Consider the following 15,523-nt stretch of genomic DNA (forward strand, 5'->3'; position numbering starts at 1 on the left):
GAAGAGGTGACTAGGTCACAGGGGCTTCTGTAGTTCCCACAAGATTGGGTTAAGTTCTCTCAGGAGTGAGATTCTACAGCGTGAATCGGCTCAGTTCTTCCTTCCCTCTCCGCCTCATGCACCTGTTTGTCCTCTCCCAAAAAACGTTCCTCATCAGAAGTGAAGCCAGTGCTACTGACATGCTTTTGGACCTCCAGAACTCCAAGCTGAAGGGATCTCTTTCCTTTGTGGTGTCAGTCATGAATATTTTTTCAATCAACAGCATGCTACAATAACCCTAAACTAGCAGTTTTGAGATGGGCGTTTGTTGCCTTCTCTTCAGAATTTATGCTGGAAATTGAAACCGAATCTTCTTTTTTTCTTAGGCTTTGGCCTATTTCTTTCTTTTTTTTTTTTTTGAAACATGAAGTGATTTAATTATGATCAAACCTGTCAGATCTCATTCACTTCAGGATTGTGTAGTGGGTTTTAAGGGTGTATCTTCATTATTCAGAAGATAATGAGATTTATATGATGACTAATCAAATATCAAATATATGCAGATATAACAAATGTTTCTTTAGTTTTTTAAAAAATAATTTATTAACTTGAAAGTCAGGGTTACAGAGGTAGAGATCTTCTGTTTCACTCCCCAGATGGCTGCAAACAGAGCTTGGCCAGTCTGAGGCCTGGAGCTTTATGAAGGTATGGCATGTGGATGTAGGGACCTTAACAATTGTGGCATCCTCCACTGCTTTGCCAGGCACTTTAGCAAGGAGCTGGATCAGAGTGTAGCAGGTGGGACTCTAACCAGTGCCCATATGAAATGCCAACGCTGCAGGCAGCAGTTTTATAACCTATGCCACAATGCCAACCTTGGAGGAGGTTACAGTCTAAAAAATGAGTCATTGGCAATTTTGTCCTTATATGATCATCTTAGATTCTACTTACCCAAAGTTAGATGGTATCACTTACTAGGATATAAGATCACTTCTAGGATATAAGATATCTTTTGTTGGGTACTTAGGCATTGAAACTTTATATCGCATTTAGTATGTAGAAGATAGAATATGATAGGGGGACTATTCAATTAGTAAGACCAATAGATGTGAGGTATTTAATTCCTCTGTCCTTACTGGTATTGTTCTTCTCCCCCTCCTTCTTTAGGATTTGTTTATTTGAAAGGCTGAGTTTTGGAGAGATAGAGACAGAAACAGAGAGATCTTCCATCCTCTGGCTTACTCCCCAGCAGCTGGAGCTGGGCCTGTCAGGAGTTTCTTCAGGGTCTCCCATGTGGGTATAGGGGTCCAGAAACTTAGGCCTTGTCCCCTGCAGCCCAAGAACATTAGCAGGGAGGTGGATTGATATTAGAAGCCAGGATTGGAACTGGTGCCCATATGGGCTGCTAGTGCTGCAGGCCATGACAGCCAAAGTTATCTTTTAAAGATTTGACTACAAAGTTTATTGTTTATAAGACTATTGATAAACTTACTCATAAATATACTTCTTTTTTTTTTTTTTTAAAGATTTATTTATTTATTGGAAAGTCAAATATACAGAGAGGAGGAGAGACAGAGAGGAAGATCCTCCATCCGATGATTCACTCCTTAAGTGAGCATAACGGCCGATGCTATGCCGATCCGAAGCCAGGAGCCAGGAACTTCTTCGGGTATCCCACATGGGTGCAGGGTCCCAAAGCTTTGGGCCATCCTCGACTGCTTTCCCAGGCCACAAGCAGGGAGCCGGATGGGAAATAGAGCTGCTGGGATTAGAACTGGCGCCCATATGCAATCCCGGGGCATTCAAGACGAGGACTTTAGCCGCTAGGCCACACCGCCGGGCCCATAAATATACTTCTTAGATTTTACTGTAATAGATTTTCACAAAATGTATAATGACTACAGTTTACAAAAGCATTCATGCATCACTTCTGGGGTTTCTATTCTGTTCCACTGATCTCTGTTTTTGTACCAGTTCCAGACCATTTTGATTATCACTGCTCAGTAATATGTTTTGAGGTCTGGAATTGTGATTCCTCTAGCTTTGTTTTTATTCTTCAAGATAGCTTTAGCCTTTCATGATTTCTTGTGTTTCCAGATGATTTTTATATTTTCTGTTTGTGAGAATGTTGTTGGGATTTTGATTGGGATTGCATTGAAACTGTATATTGCTTTTAATGATGTGGACATTTTGATGATGTTGAGTCTACCAATCTAGGAATGTGGTCAATTTCTTCATCTTTTAATGACTTCTTCTCTTTCTTTTCTTTTTTTTTTTTTTTGATGTTCTATAATTTTCATCATTGAGATCTTCCACATCTTCGGTTAGGCTTATTCCAAGGTTTTAAATGTTCTCTACTATTTTAAAGGGAACTGTCCTTATATTGGAACAGAATAGAAACTGCAAAAGTGAGCCTACACATGTATACCAATGAATAATCCAGGGAAAAAGTTTGGTCTTGTCAACAGACACTGTTGGAACAATTGGATATTGGCCTGCAGCAGTAGTAAGAAGCAAGACCCCCACCTGTCACCTTTATACAAAAATCAACTCTAAACGGATCAAAGACCTAAATCTGCACCCAAAAAGCATCAGACAATTAGAGGAAGACATAGGAAGAACTCTATAAGATATAGGTATTGTTGAAGATCTACAAAAGTCACCAAAAGTATGGGCAGTCAATAAACAAATGGGACTACATCAAATTAAGAAGTTTCTGTATAACAAAGAAATGGTCAACAAAGTGAAGCAGCAGCTAGTAGAATAGGGGACAATCTTTGCACACTACACAATCAATAGGGAACTCATAATACAGAATTTAAGAAGAGCTTTAGAAACTCACTGACAGAAAAACAATCTTGTGAAGAAATGGGTGAAGGAAATTAACATTTCTCAAAAGAACAAATTCATGTGGTTAATAGACATATAAAAAATGTTTAGGATCGCTAGCTATCAGGAAAATATAAATAAAAAATGCGTTGAGGTTCCACTTAACTCTAGTGAGATTCCTTACATACCTGATGGCATGGATGTAGAGAGAAATGTACCCTCCTTCACTGTTGGTGGGAGTGTAGTCTAGTTCAGTCACTATCAAAGTCAGTATGGAAAGTGCTAAGACAACTGAAAATTGACCTCCGGTATGACCCAGCTATCCCACTCCAGGGAATATATCCAAAGGAGTTGAAATCTGCAAATGAGAACGTGATCTTTAAAAAAAGGTGAAAGCCACAGGGAAGCCTGCTTCTAAGGAAGGAGATCAACAAAGAAGGTTCCATGCCTCAATCTTTTACTGAACTGTTTGGGGAAGTCAAATTACAGGAATTGATGTGACACAAACTGATGACTATATCCCATATTGATATTAACCAGCTAATCTTGATGGACCATCACCCAACTATCAAGCTTTGTCTGCATGCCTTAACCTTGGCATTGGGATTTATTTTTTTCCCACTCACAGACTGTTGTCCACGGATTCCAGATACAGTCTACCATGACATCCCTGCCCCCTCCCCTCCAACTTTTGTCTTTTGGTAGAGTACCTTTAACCCTTTCTGTTTTTTTAAGAGTTAAAATAACTAAATTTGTTGTTGGATAGATTAGATAGAAATCCTTTTTGGTAGAATTTCCTTTCATGGAAGAATATACCCTAAATGTTGCAAGGGATGTGGGGATAACAGCTGTTATGGCTATATCATGCTGAGACTGCATGTCATCGTAAAGGAACAGCAGTAGGGCATTCTTCTCAGGGTCTGTGGCAGAGTACAGCTTTTCTCAGGGGTGTTGTTTGAAGTCCCACATGGATTTTGAAGACTTCCTGTTGTTCAGTCCTAAATAACACAAAACATAAGGCAGTTACAATTTAGTTTTTAATTGAGGGCCTTATGTTTGAGAGTTTCAGTGATCCTCAAGGCTGGAAGCCTCAAGTACAAAGACTTGTCTTCTCATCTGTTAAACTCACCTTGAGAAGCAAGAAGTGGTACTTGTTGGGAGAGCCTGGAGTATCCCAGAGCATTGCCAGTCAATCAGGAAATGCTTCCCCACAACCACATGTACCTTCTTGTTTTGTAGAGATGATTAGGGGTTGATTATAGAAGGGGCTAAATGTTTGGTGTTAGATTGATTTTAAACATTCGTCTTTTACGAAGAGGGAAAATTAGAGCAGAATCAACAATGAAAATTTTTGTGTGAATGTAAAGTGAACCTGAACAAGAACCTTTGTGGGATATGGTTGTTTTGGAAATCTTAGCTTTCTGTGTCTTATATTGTATAAATAAAGGCTTTTCTTTTTTTAGTAAATGAATGAAGAAGATAACATTTTAACATAAGGCAGCACATATGCTGAAGGGAAGCTGGATGAGGTAGCAGTGATGACACGAAGTGTGGCTAAGCACCTTCTTGGCAGTACCATGACTGCCCAGCAACAGGATTCACCTCTACACGAACTCCAATCCCAGCATCTAATAGAATGGATTGGGAAGCGTTAACCCACTTGTCTTATTTGTCAACTCCATGGGGGAATTACTATTCCTCTAACTTGAATTCAAACCAAGGAAGGAGACAGGGGGACCAATCAGTGGCAAGAGAAGAAAGGAGGAAGTCATTGATGCAGGAAAGTAGGAGTGACTAATACCCTGGTTAGATGAAACCCACAGGAGCAGTCAAGATTTTCTTGTGTTTTCTTCCGTGTCCTTACGTGAGTCATAACCACAGTATTGTTTTCCTTTGAAAGTGAAAATTAGAGGGAAGTGTAACTCCTAGCTTTGCCCCAAATTTCTGTCTCTAGTGACTCAACTAGTGGCAGGTGGAGCTCTCACTTGGTTTCAGCTGTACCATTCAGCCAGCTGACAGTGGCTACAGCACAGTCAACTCTGGTCCTGAAGGTGCTGAGGAATTTTCAAACCTTTGGTACTTGGCAGGGCTATACCCTTTTTATTTTGAAATGATTTTTGACTTTATAGAGAAGGTTTAAAGCTACTAGAGAGTTTAGCAAAGTCAAGAAACTAATTGGTATAATACTTTGAACTAAGCTAATTATCTCATTTGCATTTTAGGTTTCCACTAATGTCCTTTTTATATACTAGAATCAAGTCTAGTATTCATACTGCATTTATGTCTTAATCTTCTCCAGTTGTCTCAGGGAGTACATGAAGCCATGTCTCACTGTTAATTAGTACATGGTTTATTTCATGGATTTCTCTTCTATAAAATTATTTTCCCCTTAGTAATTAAAAATACATATTTTGGGGAAACTACTTAAAGGCCAAGTAAATATCCTCTTTTCACTTTGAATTTTCCTGGTGGATTTTGGTGTCTATTAATACATTTTCCCAGCCATCGAGATTTTTTTTACACCAAGCACGATGGCATGATAGAAGTCTGGTTTGTTCCATGTAGAGCTTTATGCTCTATTTATTACAGTAGAAGGTAGGATATTAGGTAGAAGGTGATTTGTGACAGCTCTGTGGGTGGATTTGGGTTCTTATGGTTCTCACTGTACTGTATGATTTGTCCCTGCTATTAGCATAATTGATTATGAAGCCATGGTTTGGGGGTAGTAGCACCTAGAGGGAGATGACTCCCAGAGAGCAACATGCCAGGCGTGGAGAAGAGTAGGGAAGGAATGGTGATGGGAGCTTCCTTCAGGCTCAGGTGACCCAGCTTGCACCCAGTGTGCTTCTTGGAACACAGGGGAGCCTAGGTTTGCCTGAGATAGTGAGACGCCACTTTTTGCAGCAGCTGGCTGCCTGAGTTCATTCTTCACTGTATCATACCCGAAAAAAGTAATCTTTGAGGATTTTTCATGCTTTTGTAGTTTCTGGTCTCAGGACCAACAAATTCTGAAGTTAGTGTCTTTGCACCATGTGTGCATTTAAGAAACTTACAAAAACACAAACAGTATATTATTTTTGTAATATTTTATTGTAATTTTTAATCCTATTTTTGGTAATTTATTTATTGTAATAAAAGACAATATTTTATTGTAATTTATTTTTTCAGTTAAGCCTACAGGTACAAGATGCTCCATTGACGGGTCAGAAGAAATTGGAAATGACTTTAAATTAAAATGCGAACCAAAAGAAGGTTCACTTCCATTACAATATGAATGGCAAAAACTGTCTGACTCACAGAAAATGCCCGACTCATGGTTACCAGGTACTGCCAGTGTTATAAATTGTGCTGTGTGCTATTGATTGGAACTTCAATATAGTAGGGCTTGTATATGAATGTGCATTATATGTTGAAATTCTCAAATGCCCCTTCTTTTCAGTATAGAACAAAATTTCCGTTAAAATTATTCAGTGCTTTGTAATTACAACTTAGTATCATTTAAAATAAATGAAAAAGAAATGTTTCTATACCAATTTCACTTTTCAGGGTGTAAATATTTGGAAGGGGTTTTCAGCTAATGGGAAACATTCATGATCATAAATCGGATGAACACTAATGAATTGGATGTTGAGTTTGTCTAGATTCTTGTCATGGCTGCTGTAACTTACGCACAATATCTTTAAAAAAATCAATAACGATGTGACATTCACTAGGAAATGATAAGTTGGCAAAGACGGATCACTCACCCATGTATTCTGATTGGCCTGTTCAAATTGTTTGCCATATTCTACCTTATTCTCATCCAGCCCATTGGATCCAAAGTAAATTTTCCCCTCTGCCTCTCTTTTTGATCTTTCTAGGAGTCAAAACTAGATGATCTCTCTAACTGTATTTTAAATATTTATTTTTACTTTTTAAAAAGATTTAATTGAAGGCAGAGTTACAGAGTGAGAGGGAAAGATAGAGATGGATAAATCTTTCCACTGGTTTTTTCCTGAAATGTCCATAATGACCAAGGTGGGCCAGGCCGCCAGCCTTGAGCCTGGAACTCCATCTGAACCTCTCGCGTAGGTGACAGGGACACAAGCAGTAGGGGCATCTTCACTTGCATTAGCAGGGAGCTGGATGGGAAATACAACAGACAGGATTTGAGCCAGCGCTCTTAATGGGCTACTGGCATTGCAGGCAGTGGCTTAACTTTTTGTGCCACACCACAGGCTCATGTATATTTTTTCCTATTTGAGGGGATAAAAGAGGTTTGCCAGCTTCTCCTGCTGCGTAAAAATTTTTGTGGGGATATTCTTTCAAAATTAGTTGTGATACCGGATTACTCACTCTTGCTTCTACTGAGTCTTTGTGACTGACGGGCTGATGGTTACCATTACCTTGATCCATATGATCTGCAGGCATGTTTGGGTTTTGCAGTCATGCATCGACTCCAATGACTCTACCTAGCTTTTGTCTGCCTTGCTTTTAGCTCAGTTGTCAGAGTTGGTAGGATTTTTCCTTTATTAAAAACTATGAGCAGCGCATGCTGAAGTTTTTCCATTTTTCTTTTCTTCTAGAAATGACTTCACCGGTTATATCTGTAAAAAATGCCACTACTGAGTTGTCCGGGACATACAGTTGTACAGTCAGAAACCGGGTGGGTTCTGATCAGTGCCTGCTGCGCCTAGATGTTGTTCCTCGTAAGTATCTTTTTTCCGTCTGCTATGATGATGCTTTTGTTGTCTCTAGATAGTCTCTTTGAATTCAGTCAGTAAGTTCATATTGAGGATAAGAGAATGCCAGATTTGATCAGAACACTTTGTGGCTCTAATTAAGTAAAACCCCGTGCTGTTATTTAGAAAATAAAAGATGTCAGATCAGTTCTTGTACCCATATTTATCCATTATGAGTATGAGTCACTTGGAATATTCTTATATGCAAAATAAGATAGCTTTAAGGATCAAAGTTTTTTACTCTGGTTTTGTCGCTGTTACGCTTAGAACAGAATATACAGTTCAAAAGAGACTTTAATTTTATGGATTTCCTTAGCTGGATCTAAGAAGGTTAAAATGGACCTGGTGTGATAGCTTAATGGTTAAATCCTCACTTTACATCCACTGGGATCCAATATGTGCAGTGGCTCGTATCGTGGCTGCTCCACTTCCCATCCAGCTCCCTACTTGTGGTCTGGGAAGCAGTTGAGGATGAGCCAAAGCCTTAGAACTGTGCATCCACATGGGAGACCCAGACCTGGGTCCTGGCTTCAGCTTGGCTCAGCTTCTGCTGTTGGGGCCACTCGCGGGGGAGTGAACCAGGAGATGGAGAATGTTCGTCTCTGCCTCTCCTCTCTGTAAATCTTAAGTTTGCAATAATAATAAATAAATCTTTTTTTTAAAAAAGAAGGCTACAAAATTTGTCTCCTAACACATACAGTAGTGAAGTTTTTCTGCCTGAATATCAATGAATGTGTTGCTTTTTTTTTTAACTTTTGAAATTTGTTTATTTTTAATTCTAGCTTCCAATAGAGCTGGGACAATTGCAGGAGCGATCATAGGAACTTTGCTTGCTCTGGTGCTCATTGGTTGTATCGTCTTTTGCTGTCACAAAAAGCGCAGAGAAGAAAAATATGAAAAGGAAGTCCATCATGATATCAGGTAATTTAGTGAAATAGGAGTTGACTGATGTATACCAAATTTATTATGTTTCTGGAGTATTAGGTGTTTCTTAAATCATCTGAAGCATCTACCCCCTGTGAAAAGTTGGGCAAAGGGTTTGGCTTCTCCCCTCAACACATTTCAAAGAATTTACTTCTAAGTACAGAGGTTTAACACTATCATCTCTGTGTCCCTCCACGCCACCCATCAGTGTTCTTATGCTTCATGTCAGCAACCACTGCAAAATTATTATCTTAAGGCTGCCTTATGTGAAACTGGAAAAAGATACTGAGATCTGTTAAAAATCTGGTCATATCAAGCAACATGGGCAGCTAACACTATTGGTAGTGTGATTTTATTTTTCTAAATATTCTTTTTAGAAATTCACTTATTTTTATTGGAAAGGCATATTTACAAGGAGAAGCAGAAATGTGGAGAAAGATCTTCCATCTGCTGGTTCTCTCTCAAAGTAGCTGCAGTTGCTGAAGCTGAGCTGATTTGAAGCCAGGAGCCAGGAGTTTCTTGCGGGTCTCCAACGTGGGTGCACAGTCCCAAGGCTTTGGGCCATTCTGCACTGATTTCCCAGGCAACAAGCAGAAAGTTGGAGGGGAAGTGGAGCAACCCAGACATGAATGAGTGCTCATCTGAGATCCTGGTACTTGCAGGCAGAGGGATAGCCATTTGAGCCATCATGCTGGGAAACAGCCTTCCTCCCCCAACCCCGATTCCCCCAGCCTTTTTTTTTTTTTTTAACAAAAATGGAAGATACATTTGTGTATTTTTAAAGGCAAAGCTACAAAGAGGGATAGACAGAGGAGAGTTTGTGTCCATTAGTTTGCTTCCCAAATGGCTGCAATGTCCAGATCGGAGTTGGTCTGAAACCAGGAGTTTCTTCCATGTCTTCCATATGGGTGGCAGAAGCCAAACACTTGGGCGATCCTCTACTGGTTTGTTTTGTTTTGTTTTGTTTTGTTTTGTTTGTTTTGTTTTGTTTCCAAGACCATTAACATGGAGCTGGATTGGAAATGGAGGAACTAGTGTCCATTTGACATGGATGCACCACAGGTGGCAGTTTCACTTGCTGTACTACAGTGCTAACTCCTTGCATGCTTGTATTTTTTAAATGCATCAGATACCTATTCTTGGTCAGTGCTTATTTGTGAAATTCTTATTTCTAAATTCCCAGTTTTTATAAGGTAAATTGACAAAGTTTTCACATAAGTCGTAGACAATTTTCATAGCAAAAGTTTAATTTCTTTTTGTAAGATGTAAGTACATCTGTGGTTGGTAGAACCTTGTTATCTGTTCTAGTGAGATTGCGGTATGGAAGTATTTAAGATTTCCTCCACATTGCGTTGTTAAACCTTAAGCATTCACTGAAAATGTGACTTTGTTAAATGTAAAGTTACACATTGTTTTTTGTCAAAACGACAAGTCAGTTTATGACATTATGCCTTGCTGTGCCAACTGTTGTTGTGACAGAAGCTCAAATCCTTTAAAACTGTAGATTTCTGTTAGTTTGATTTTGGACTTTGCTTTTCAGGGAAGATGTACCACCTCCCAAGAGTCGTACCTCCACTGCTAGAAGCTACATTGGCAGCAATCATTCATCCCTGGGATCCATGTCTCCTTCTAACATGGAAGGATATTCCAAGACTCAGTATAACCAGGTCCCAAGTGAAGACTTTGAACGTGCTCCTCAGAGCCCAACTCTCCCACCTGCCAAGGTAGCTGCCCCTAATCTAAGTCGAATGGGAGCCGTTCCGGTGATGATTCCAGCACAGAGCAAGGATGGCTCCATAGTGTAGAACCTCAGTACTTCTCAGCTGTGTTACCTGTATTACTTTTTTTCTCTTGACATAAGAAAACCTATTCTAGTTGAAATTTTGTTACCAACTCTAAAGATTTGAAAAAAGATCTCAACCAAAAGTTGTCAGAAATGCGCTTACAAGTTTTATTTTTTTGGTTTTATTGAATCACAAAAGGCATTCATTAAAGTTAGTAAATAGACATTCTGTATCTGAAAAATATGGATTTTCTTTAGGAGATTGACTTTGAAGGTTTCTAAATATGAATGCCCAAGTAACATGTAGCACTTCATGTGAAATCACAGTTGAAGAAATTTTTGAATTTTCATGCATACAAAGTTGATACTTGAATCATCTTAAAATGGTACTGTATAATTTGTACCATTATTTTTAAAATGTTTGTCTCACTTATTTATGATCCAGCAGTCTTCCCTCAATTAGTAGTAAAGAGACATCCTTGACAGAATTACTTACATATGTTTATACTTGTTTTTTATAGCTACTTTGAAAACTCTAAATCTATTTGAAATATCTCTCATAACATAGAAAACACTATAGTGTGTTACAAATTAACTAGTTTTCTATTCAAGTTATTCATTAACCTTATACAATATTTCTTAAATATTTCATAGACTGTTACGGACAACAGGGACATAATAAGCTCTTTGATTTGCTAAAGTAAAGGAGCATCTGTCACATTCAGTTAGAACTCTGCTGTCGGTTCCAAGTCCAGCTTTCCTATAGGTGCTGTAGTGGGGTTAGATTTCTGTTCATTAGCAGTCTGATGCCCTGGGGCTTGTGATAGTCTTCTGAACAGTGACTGCCAGATCAAAGATGTATTTCACATTTCTACATAAACACTGGCTCTGTACCTTCGGTGAAATTTTTCTCGTAAGAAATTACAACTTAAGTCTTCTATTATTTGATCACTGTAGATTGAAATTTCCTAATTGGCTCTAAGCATTAGGTTTTTAAAAAATTCAATCTGGGTTTTGTTTGGATAGTGTTGTATGCTATATTTTACAGACACTTGTTATTCTAAATTTACCCTCTTGAATGCAGTTCCTGGAGAACAGTTTCATCGTAGACTCGGAATGATCAAGTGCATTTTAAGCAATTAAGTGTCCTCCATCAATTTTGTATCTTAGTTTTGGGGGATGTACAATTGCTGTTGTATGGCCAAACATGTCTGTGTAATTCTAGCAAGTCAAGTGGAACACTGAAAGAGTTTGAGTCTTCATCTGTAAAAGTGATTTATTCCTTAAAAATTAAAAAAACTAAGGAGTAAAGGGAATACTCCTACTTGCCAAATGTATCAGATAGTACTGTCAGTAGAAGAGAATGAATTTATTGTATTTCCCTTGAGATTGTGAGGGAGTGTGGAAATAGTAGGAAGAGCCAACAGTATCTTTATAGTAAACAAGGTCTGCAATAAATTATTTCACTAGTTCTAAAACCTTTTCCCTAGATTTTAGTAGGGAGATGGTTTCTGTTCATCTCTTTGGGTGCTGTGATGGTAAATGCTGCATTATAAATTAATGTTGGCATGTATTATATGATTAGGCAGAATATTGTGTACACTTTAATGGTAAATTTAAGATGAATGTGTGCTAGATTAGTGTGTAGTTTACATATTTGCAAGCTTTTTTTTTTTTTTTAAAGTTTTAAACCTTACATAAAATTACTTTTATATTTGTGTTGACCTTTCATCTGTGCCTTTTGGGTAATTTACTTTCCATTATGAATTTCTGGTGCCTATGAGCTAGCTATCACCTACGTGAAAGGTGCTTAGAGGTGAAGGTACTGTTTGTAAACTTGATCACTGTGACATCTTTCTGTCCTCATGCTTTCAGCCTAGTCTCTTCCTGTGTGTTGTTTTGGATGTAACTTAAATGATTGTGTTATTCATAAAGGCTTATAAGTTTCAAGATCCCCAACACTGACTGTGTTTCTGATTTTATAACAGTAGCTATTTTTAATGTGTCGGGTGCTTGGCCTGTTTTATATGAATAAAAACTAAGATATTCTAAGAATAAGACAAAATAGAAACTTAATAAAGTTTTGATCCTTACTATTTATGATTTTCACATAAATATTATGTAATCAATTCAAGAGGAAAGTACCACAGAAGGGAGACCTGTGTAAGACTTTCCTTTTCTTAGAAATCATACTTTGGCTACAAATAAATCAGGATCTATTCTAGAATGGCTTCAGTTTAGATACATAACAATGACAAAATGAGAAACAAGCTTGTACAAAATCAGTTGTGGAGCTTGAAGGGTATAATTACAGAATAGAGCTCCAGCTACTCATTGTACATTTCCTTTAGTCCAAGGGTCAGATAGCAATAATAATTATCCAAGTAATTCTCACCAGTAATTCACTTGAACTAGAGATAAATCGTTTTAGAAATTGCATACCATCAGATTTATTAAAGCATTTCAGTTAGAGGACGAGACAACACCAGTCAGGGAAGACTTGCATCTTAAAAGCCAAGCCTTTTGATTCCATCTTATTCCTGAGAGACTTGACACCTTCATAACCAAGATAGTGTGAAATGACACCATTATTCTGCACTTTGAATATGGAGTGGTTAATGGCATACTTGTTCTGACAATCTTACACAAATATTCCCATTAGAAAGCTTCCCAAAACAGCCCTCCAAAAAAGTCTCTTGCTGATCCTCCTTACCAGATATTCCACACATACTACGTCCTTTAAAGTTGAGCTACTTTCACAGATTTGTTCCAGTGGAAACACAGCCTGAGTGTTTTTTAGGGGGAGCTTAATTGAAAACATTCAAATCATTATTAATATAAATACATATTTTTTATTTAAAAAGTGATTTTAAAAATTTGAGTCCTGGAAATATAGAATAAGGGGCAAGTAGATATTTTGATTAAAAACAGCACATTGCATGAAGTTGGCTTTCAAATTCTGAAATATGTGACTTCTAAAAATAACTATTCTCCACGTCTTTGTGTGTGTGCGCAGCATGTAAATCTGAAAATTTGTGAATGTTTAGTTTTCCCTCCAACTTTCTCAACAGTGTTTAAGGCTTCAGATGCCTTACTCCAGTGTGAACAAAAAAAGTCCTTATTTTCTGTGGTTAAAACTTCAGTGTGTCACCTAAGGAGTAGTTTGTAGAAAACATTGGCACAACTTTCTAGTGACATGTGACATTATATATTATATATATGTATATATATCTTTATAACATTCCTGTGTTTAGTAGTGCAAATGTTCTGGGCAAGTTTTAATATTTCAAATGCCTTTGGATATTCTAGCAATAAAATCAGCATGTCTGGCAATGGGATTTCTTATTCATTTGCCTGCGTTATCACTAAAACATTGTATAACTGGGCAGAGATTTCTTTCATAAATGTTAAGGAAGCAAGGAACAATAAATCTATGAATCGTGGTTCTATTTTTTTCTTTTCAGAGAAAACTGGTCAGCAATGGATAGTAACACCAGCTTCTTAAAAAAATTAAAATAAAGTGTTTTTAAAAAGATATACTACTTTGTAGTTTAGGAATATAGTGAGTATCAGTTGGGTTTCATTTTGATTATGGATACTGAAAGTTCCATCCAAGAGCTCTGTGCTTTATGCTCTCTGCTTTGATGCTACGAGAATGAGAAGAACCGCAATTCATTGATTCATTTATTCTTGTCCCTAACTGTAAATTTTAGTGATAAAATCCATGTGTACTGCTGGGAACAATATTTTGACACTTCACATATGCAAAGTAGAGAATTGATAGTGTCAATTTCAGATTTTGTATTTAAAACTTCTGGCTTACATATCCAATGGTGCAGTTTTGAAATTTGTAAGAACAAAATTTGTTTAAAAACAAAAGTAAAAACTTGCTCTAGTTTTGTGACCTTGTGTACTTTTGAAATAAAATGAAGGAAGTAGTTCTTTGCCTCACGGTGTGGCTTTATTGTGCCTTTTAAAAAATGTCTGCTAAAGTCTCAGTGTTATTCTTCCCTGCTTTCCTGTGTCAAGGCTTCCTCCTTTTGCCCCCATGTGTCCTTCACACAGCAAGAATAAAGAATGCAACAACCATACTGCAATTGATAGCCTCTCAGACATTCATATGTTTCCCCACCTCTGTGCGTTTATAAACTAATATTTGGAACCTCCAAAGGTCTGTCATTTCATAATTTACATAATGTTAAGAGACATTAAGATTATACCTGTATTTTGTCTTAAATATATATGTATCTAGTATTGCTACTTTTATAACAAAATACTTAGACCATAGGTAATTTATATAAACAACCAATTTAGTGGCCACAGTTCTGGAATCTGGGACGAACAAGATCCAGCCACCAGCAGATCTGATGTTTGGTGAAGTCTCGCTTTGTGCTTTAAAGGAAGCTTCTCTTGCTGGTCCTTGGGGCAGCGGCAGGCAGGAGAGCTTGCACAAAGTTTTTGTATAGATTCCTAGACCCATTCATGGGAATGGGGCCATACTGATTTGATCATTCGCCCACTTTTTGGTACTATCACCTTGGATATTAGGTTTGAATATAGGAACAGTAGGGGGTACAATTCAGACTGTTACATTTGTTATGCTTTAGAATAATATATATTTTTTTATCAGCTCTAAACATTGATTTCCATTTAAAACCAGGATGAGTTAACAGCTTCTTTAAGAAGACATGTTGAGGAATACTTTATTTACATCAGTTTCTCATTTTAGCGTGTTAACATTTTGATCTAGATAATTTTTTTTTTGTATTAGGAGACTGTCCTTGCATTAAAAAAAAAACAACTTTATTTTAGGCCAGGCAGCGTGGCCTAGCGGCTAAAGTCCTCGCAACTATAGTCCTCGCCTTGAATGTGCCAGGATCTCATATCAGTGCCGGTTCTAATCCCGGCACTCCACTTCCCATCCAGCTCCCTGCTTGTGGCCTGGGAAAGCAGTCGAGGACGGCCCAAAGCCTTGGGACCCTGCACCCATGTGGGAGACCCAGAGGAGGTTCCTGGCTCCTGGCTTCGGATCAGCGTGGCACAAGCCGTTGTGCTCATTTAGGGAGTGAATAGTCGGATGGAAGATCTTCCTCTCTATCTCCCCTCCTCTCTGTATATCTGACTTTGTAATAATAAATAAATGTTTAAAAAAATATCACAATTTTACATTGAAAAGGCCAACCGGATTTATGGAGAAGACACAGAAAGATTTTCTGTCTGCTGGTTGGTTCACTCCCCAAGTGGCTGAATGGCAAGGGTTGAGCCTATCTGAAGCTAGAAGCTTCTT

At 37.9% G+C, this 15,523-nt stretch overlaps 1 protein-coding gene across 2 annotated transcripts in view; it reads left to right on the forward strand.

The window, feature by feature from the left end:
• CXADR (CXADR Ig-like cell adhesion molecule) overlaps positions 1–15,523 on the forward strand; it is a 68,892-nt gene that overhangs the window by 43,230 nt on the left and 10,139 nt on the right. Inside the window, exons 4-7 of one of the 2 annotated variants that reach the window (XM_040980660.1) lie at positions 5,977–6,132; positions 7,374–7,496; positions 8,312–8,450; positions 9,994–10,363. In XM_040980660.1, the coding sequence (XP_040836594.1) occupies positions 5,977–6,132; positions 7,374–7,496; positions 8,312–8,450; positions 9,994–10,258 (683 nt within the window). In that variant the 3' untranslated portion in view covers positions 10,259–10,363. Of the gene's footprint in view, positions 1–5,976; positions 6,133–7,373; positions 7,497–8,311; positions 8,451–9,993; positions 10,364–15,523 lie in introns of those variants that run through there. The other variant, XM_040980661.1, reaches the window with a different exon arrangement.

The sequence above is a fragment of the Ochotona curzoniae genome, unplaced genomic scaffold (assembly GCF_017591425.1).
Source record: "Ochotona curzoniae isolate NIBS_2020 unplaced genomic scaffold, NIBS_Ocur_1.0 contig_3498, whole genome shotgun sequence".
Lineage (NCBI taxonomy): Eukaryota > Metazoa > Chordata > Mammalia > Lagomorpha > Ochotonidae > Ochotona > Ochotona curzoniae.